General features: G+C 40.9%; 1 protein-coding gene across 1 annotated transcript; it reads right to left on the bottom strand.

Moving 5' to 3' along the window:
* Positions 1-2841: 2841 nt before the first annotated feature.
* Positions 2842-6827, bottom strand: LOC134093966 (leukotriene B4 receptor 1-like). The gene is made up of 3 exons (XM_062547303.1): positions 6685-6827; positions 6225-6345; positions 2842-5633 (listed from the first exon to the last, which is right to left on the bottom strand). The coding sequence occupies exon 3, from the start codon at positions 5596-5598 to the stop codon at positions 4549-4551; it is 1050 nt and encodes a 349-aa protein (XP_062403287.1). The 5' UTR covers positions 5599-5633; positions 6225-6345; positions 6685-6827; the 3' UTR covers positions 2842-4548.
* Between the last annotated feature and the right edge of the window lie 651 nt (positions 6828-7478).

Genomic DNA, 7478 nt, shown 5'->3' with positions numbered 1-7478 from the left:
CCCTTTAAAACATTGTATACTTCACAATTAATCAATTAATTATCACAGCCCTAGTTTGAATTGCCTCTCTCATTCATCACATATTAGTATCCATATTAGTTTGTGTTCTTTTAAAGTTGCATTACAACAAATATACAAATGGGAAATGTATCATATGAATCTAGTCCTTCATGAAGAATGATGAGTGTTTCCCATGTATGTTGTCTAGCCCCGAAGCAGTTTCAGGATATCAGTACGGTACCACTCAACAGGACTAAAATACACAATGCCCTATGAGGCATTATACAAATCTACACATTTCAAATGTACTCTTGGCAAAGACAAACAACAAACATGCCAGGAACCCTGGATGTACGTCTTCCTGGGCCACTTGTTGATGCGATAAGGTTTTGCGAGCTACAGGTCACTGTGTTCATCATGGTGAGTGTCACGGCCCTAGTGTGTTTTGGCTGTCTGTGTGCTGTGTTTCCAGTTTCCAGGCCCCGCACACCTCTGACTCTGAAGTGATTCCTGCTTGGGTCTAATTGGTCAGCCATTAAAAGGCTCAAGATGGCATCAGAGCAGGGCCTTTGAGCCCGCCAGCATCCACGGTGGTGTGAAAGCCGTGGATGGCTGTGTGTAGTGTGTCTTATGTGGTGTCTGTTTACAGTGCGTGCCGAGTGCGGCAACTACTCTCCCAGACTGGGGAGTTTGAGTGGCTACGGTGTAGTACATCCTGGCTTAGTGTGGCCAGGGTGTGCCGGGTTTGGCATAAGCCTGTTTGGTGTGTGTTAGTGTGGCCTGTGGCACTTGACATGACATAGCATCTCAATGGGCCCTACATCTCTAACCAACGTACAGGAACAGCTGTGGTGAGGCAGTGCACCAGCCCTCTCTAATGTGGTGTTCCACTGCTACCTGCTGGGTAACTGTGGAGTTGCTCAGCGGTTGTCAGTTGCGGTATTGCTGTACTAGTTGTTGAATTTGCCACATATTGTTTTCCATGAGGATGGTTCAGTGGAGACTACAATATGCTTTTCTGTCATACCTTTGGGCAAAGAGGAGAGAAAGGGATATTATGAAACCCAAAAAAATCAACTGGAGCAGCAACAGCTATTCAGTGTATTTCAAAGTTAACCTGTAGGCCTTTTTCAATAATGGAAAATGTGTTTTAGAATGTGATGATTTCCACTGGGATATTGTGCTCATCACTCAATTAAGCATATTACCAAACCATAACAACAAGTTGCTGCACAACACATGTCTGGCCAAAGGCGAGAATCTTGGTGAACCTGGTTTTGTCGGTTAAAGTTATTTTTTTTTTGTTTGTTTGCTGTTTCCTCTCGTCATGTCTGAAGTTGAAAAATATGAAAAGAATTAGCCAAAGAAATAGCCAAAAGGGTCAGCATGGGTTGTAAACTCAATTGTTTTTTGTTTGTGCTGCCATTTTTATGTCACCCTGTTGACAACTTAAAAACATTATATCAGTCTTTTCTGTTTCATCATCCTCTTAGAACATTGAACGCTGAAGAAAATGGAAAAAGTAACTAACTTCAGGAGCTTGAATTATCAAGTGTGTGCTACAAGACTGGCAATTTTGGAGGAGTTACACCACACTCACATAAGAAGGTGCCAGACAAACAAAAACAAAGAATCTTCCAAATAAATTGTCTGCACACTTCAGTATTGCAATTTCAAAAGGCAGCCTATAGCATTCGGTCAACATGACCATCCTCAGGGCTATGTGCTACAATGCTACAAGACTAAATGTTGAAAATTATACAGATAAGATACTGAAGGAGAACATTAGGACATGGATCCATATATTGACCTTTGACCCATGACCTTGAGTCAACAGGACAGTATTACTGTAAAACCACTTAAAGGATGTGAAATGTATGCAAGGGATAACATCTGCCAAGGTCTGCAGAAATACAGTAATGGATGAGATGGACGCAAAGACCTCCCCGATGTGAAACGTTTTCTCCACCAAGTTAGTCATTAATTATGTATATCAGGACACCTCACCGGATGCTATTCTGTTTGTCCCCCATGTTGCCACTTGCCAGTCATGTATTTAGGCATCAGGCATGCATTTAGAGCACAAAAAGGGAAATGCAGTTCAGTTTAAAAATAAAGTAGTGTAAATGTTTTGATCCTGTGAGAGAAATTTGGTCTCTGCATCATTGGGGAACAAACCAGCAACCCTTCGGTTACAAGCCCGAAGCCCCAACCATCATCTCCGCAAGAGTTTAACAGGTGTGATAATTGAAAATCCCCATGTTATTTTCCCGTAGAAAAAAACTCAAGATACCGGATCTCCCTATTTGGGCAAAGATGGTAGCTTTTTTGTAGGCGAACTTCAGAGGTCTATAGTCTCACCTCTTGAATTTGTTGTTCTACATTCATTGGTTACAGAAATTATTTTGGGCAGTTTGCAATGTTACCGTTGATATGGGACGCTGATTACATTTGTTTTACCAGATTGACTTCATAGGCGCATCAATGTACAGAATTAATAGCCCTTTGCCAGCCCATTAGAAAATAAAATTTCTAGTCTTTTGGGGACATGTTTTCAACAATATGCCCTGTAGTTTCTTTTAAAAGTTGCTATACCATACGGAGCCCAGGAAGGGTCACGTTGGTGAATATTTTTGAACTGCACTTCAATGGGAGTCTGGCCCTGCAATTCATTCACATACGTCACTTTAAATAACAGCATCAGCCAAATAAATAAAGATAAAGAAAGATGCAATTTATTTTTATGTTATTCAAATCTTTTCTCATGGACATATCCACTCAGATAACAAATGATCATAGTCATTATCTTGCGCTGCCCATCACGCAGTAAAGCAGGTGACTGTGTGTGTGTGTGTGTGTGTGTGTGTGTGTGCCTTAAGAGTGACTGATGTTAAGCAAGAGGAATTGCACATGGCCTGCTATTTCCACGTTTATTGATTTTCACATCCTGTCATCTGAAATGAGCATCAATAACAGAACTTATAGGAGGAAGTCATCCATGCTTGTGTCATGCATGATACAGACAGAGAGGAGAGGGCACTTCTCTAAATGTTCATCTTTACAGAAAAATGTAAAAAAAAAGAAATGGAATCTGGAATGGAATGAAATATCACATGGCCAAATTAGATCTGTCTTAACACCAACATTCAGCAGTACTATCAACACACAGTAGAAATGAAATGCAACATCCCAATAATCTTATTGAGACCCCACTTAGCTGTAAACTACAAACAGGGTGTGGGAGTGATAACACCGAAGACCAAAATTACTTACACGTCAATATACTTTCAAGTAATACTGACAGTAAGTCAGTTAGATATTATCCTACACAATTTGATAACAAGATATTGTAACAAAAGAATACAATTTCATAGAAAAAGTTAATTCACTATTTTATAGACTATGTGTATACTTTATTTAGATTAATAAATAGACTTTGAAGACAGTTATCATGTCATCATCAGCCACAGACAGTTTTTCACTTCAACAAGTTGCGGTTTAGAATTTAGGTCTCTGACCTAGTGGTTTTTTGACATCCTGTTTTCAGCATGGTATTTTTAGTTTACACAGATCTGCCTGCAATACATCTCAAAGTATGGATGGCGAATAATTTCATCCAGCTCAATAACGGCAAAGTAGAGATATTTTGGGCCCCTGAATCTAGTAACCACCTCACTGACGCCTATCCTCATTTGTCAAACCACTGCAACTATTAAAACAATTTTTGCCTACACCTGTGGGTAGGCTATATCCATTACTCCCACTCATATGTAATATTGCATGCTACATAAAAATTAGCCCATTATTGTGCCATTTTTTTTCTTTTACAATAATAAGAGCAGGCACATATAAAATGTATTTTTTTGTTGTCATTAATGTCATTTTCATTGTACTGTCAGCACTTTTTAGCAAACTTGGGTATCAGTGTTACTTTAGAGATCATGACGGTAGCTGAGCATTATAGACAGTAAAAAAAAACCATCTGAGATAGTAGAGGGGTTACAAATAAAAACCCATTATTGAAAACGTGCTATGCCTATTTATGTCAGTTAGACTGATTTTTGAAAACCATGAACGTTTTACACATAATGACCACTACACAAACTAAGTTGTGATGCTCCCAGCACCCCCAGCTTGTACCAACACCCTCTAAGGGGTGGTACAGCCTCCGTTGAGAAACCTATACTTTAATCCCTCCCTTGTCCCTGACTTGGCATTTCTGAGACGCGTGACAGCAACTATGTTCAGCAACACGTCATGCTCATACATTGTCTCTAAACACATCTTATTGCGCAGAGAAAGAACTTCAAAGTTTACTTTTATCTACAGTATAATATTCTGTGGTTATGATTCACTTTGATTTCTTGCTGAAAGCTGTAAAATGATTTTTTGAGTATACAGAACTAGGTCTCTTTACACTAAAAACAATAACTAGATTAAAAAAAACATCTTAATGAAAGATTTATAGACATGGTCTTGGTTAGACATACATTTTTTGCATAGTCTGTGAGTAAATGAAAATATCTCGTATCCAACATGAAGGAGTAGTCAGATGATCTGTGCCTCTATGGTGGCCTCTGCTTTAGACTGTTCTGTTTTGCTGCAGTTTTCCTGTGTGTAGGAAATCTGCACGCGCTCTTTTTTGGTACTGCGTCTCCCTCGAGATAAGAAGGACCTCGAAGCAAAGGCATAGAGGAATGGGTCCAAGCAACAGTTCATGTAAGAGAGAGTCTTGGCAACATCCCCCGCCATCCTCCGTACATTTTTGGCCTGCTTGTACTTTTCACAGTTAGAGTTTTTAGTCAATGCTGCGACAATATCCACAATGTTGATAATATGTGTTGGCATCCAAAACAAAAAAAAGACCACCACAATGCTAACTACAAGTCTGGTCATCCTCTGCTTACTTAAGAGGTTGGCCTTGGGCACTTTCTTGTACAGGCACAAATAGGAGGTCACCAGGGCAGAGAACGGGATGGCGAAGCCAAACAGAACTTCGTACAGAAGGATAGACACTTTCTGCCCGTCTTCTACCACATTTTGACATCTTAACCGGCCATCATTTTTAGACATGACACCCCGTGTTGGGATGACGGGCAAGGCGAGGACACCTGCCAGGATCCAGATAGCAACGAGCCAAATATGCTTACGCCGCCTCTGCAGTCTCTCCATCAGCTGCCGATTGGCCCTTTTTGCTTTCATGATGTTGTGATGGTGCACGCTCATGGAGGTGACGATGAGCACACTGGCATACAGACTCCAGTAAACTAGATAGCTGAACAGCTTACACCCGCCGTCTCCAAGAGGCCAGCCCTTGAGCAGTGCGTAGATCCAGACGGGAATCGACAACAGGGACAGCGTGTCGCACACGGACAGGCAAAGCATGAGCTTCAAGGTGAAGCTCATGTTCTGTCCTGTGATGTTGCGGACGATGGTGATGATCACTGCGATGTTGCTGGGCAGACCCACCACGGCACACAAGCCCAGGACCACCACAGGGATGACCCCCTTGCCACCCGAGGGACTCAAGGTAGTGGTGTTTAGTTCCATGCCACATGAAGTGCTGTGGTTGAAGTTAGGCTCCATGGTACTCCCCATGGCGTTGAATGTGGTCTTCTCCAGCACAATTAAAGCTGATAGGGGGGGAAAGTGAGTCATAATGTGTCCACAATCTGCACATTTGCTGGCTGAATTATCAATTAGTGATTTTTCAAAGTCAAAAACAAAGCAATGTCATTCCTGCATAGGAGCCCCAATTGAAATGTTTGCAACATTTCATCAATAATTAAAGGGTGGTATACATGAACACATAAACAATATCAAAGTAAACCTTACACATTACATGTTAGCAAGAGGGGAAGTTGGTTAAACAACGTTCCAAATTTAGCCAACATTTTGGTGAGAGAAAAGGCATTTTCAAAACACGTCTTTCATTTCTCTCTCTCTCTCTTTCTTCAATGCGAGTGCTGTTTGTTCCTCTCTCTACCTTACGGCCTAAGAAATATGACTTACAGGCTAACAGTCATGGTTCTATTGGAAATCTGTTGGATTGTTCTGTGTTCAAGTTAAAACGGCTGATCAAACAAAAAGTATTACTTGATGATTTTACATTAATTCCATATTACGTGTCAATGTTCATTATTAAAAGCTTCATTATCAAGATGAAATGAATCAAACTCAGCAAACTTTTAGCGTTTGACAGCTCCAATTAGTGTGTGACCAACCTTTTATCCTGTCTCCTGTTCTGTGTTGCGACTGTGTTGCGTTGCAGCGTTTGTCTTCTAGTTGATGCCGTGCATTGTGCCGTGCATGGCTAGTCACACTTGGCTTCTGTGGTTGGCTTGTCTTTAAAGAGACAGAGACTTTTCAGTAAATGAAACCACCATATAGCCATGTTATGTGTTGGAAACATTCATCAGAGGAAATTTCAACACTTACAAGGACATTCCCTTTTTTAAAAAACTTGTGTTTTGATTGAGCACATGGACATTACAACATATATTACACAGCATAATTAGATCTCGTGTGTGCCAGCACCCTGCTAGGAATGGAGAAGTTTCTGTTTCACACATTTCACAAAAGGGAAGTTTATCATATGAATTTTATCCCATGTTCTCTAATCACAATGCAATTTGAAGAGAGCATAAGATCAGAAAATGCATATCAAATAGAGCTCATACTCACATTTACTGTCTTCAGGCACAGAAAATGTCCTTGTTTTAAGCCCTGTAATATCTTATGGTGGCGCTACCAACCGCATGACACTAGGCCTACTTCCCTAGTGTCTCTGGTAGCCCATGCATTTCACACAATGTTTCAGTAATTTAGGCTACTTGGAAAAGGCAGTTAGATAGTCTTGGATATGAAAATCCTTTTTATTATCTCTTAGTAGGTCTCACTAGCCTGTTATGCTGAGGAGACATTGATTCATAAAATCTGACTAAATCCATTCGATAAGGGGTCTGGAGAAACATTAGTCTGGCTATCACCACACTAAGCTCAAGCTTTTAAGATTGAACATTATGGGGAGTCTGCGCTTTATTTCTACTGCAAGAGAGGCGTGCTCTCTCGGAGGAGGGGGGGACTGTCGAGCTCTATTGGCATCATTCAAATCATGACTCCGTACGCTTGGATAATCCTTCAACCAATCAGACCAACGATCTGGTTCATCTTTTGGGTAAGATAGTTTATGATTGGAGCCAAAGGTTCTGGCAGGCAACAGAGGAGATAGATGTGCAGGTTTCCAGCCTGAGCTGGCGGGCGAAATCCAAATTCGCCATCAGGTCAGGCAGGGTTCACCCAGCCTAGAGCAACATGTGTGGGCAGGTGACTTTCCAAGCCTATATGATCTTTTGAATAATATTGAAAGAAAAGTTAATTGGAACTATAAATACCGTTATTAACTGTTATCTAAAATGGAACATGTAGTGTTTTCACTCTGGAACAAGTGAAAGTGGGGGGGGGGGGGTCCTTTGCTA

The sequence above is a fragment of the Sardina pilchardus genome, chromosome 10 (assembly GCF_963854185.1).
Source record: "Sardina pilchardus chromosome 10, fSarPil1.1, whole genome shotgun sequence".
In the NCBI taxonomy this organism is placed as follows: Eukaryota; Metazoa; Chordata; class Actinopteri; order Clupeiformes; family Clupeidae; genus Sardina; species Sardina pilchardus.
Note: the sequence above shows the minus strand (reverse complement) of the source record. Positions and strands in the feature narration are given on the sequence as shown.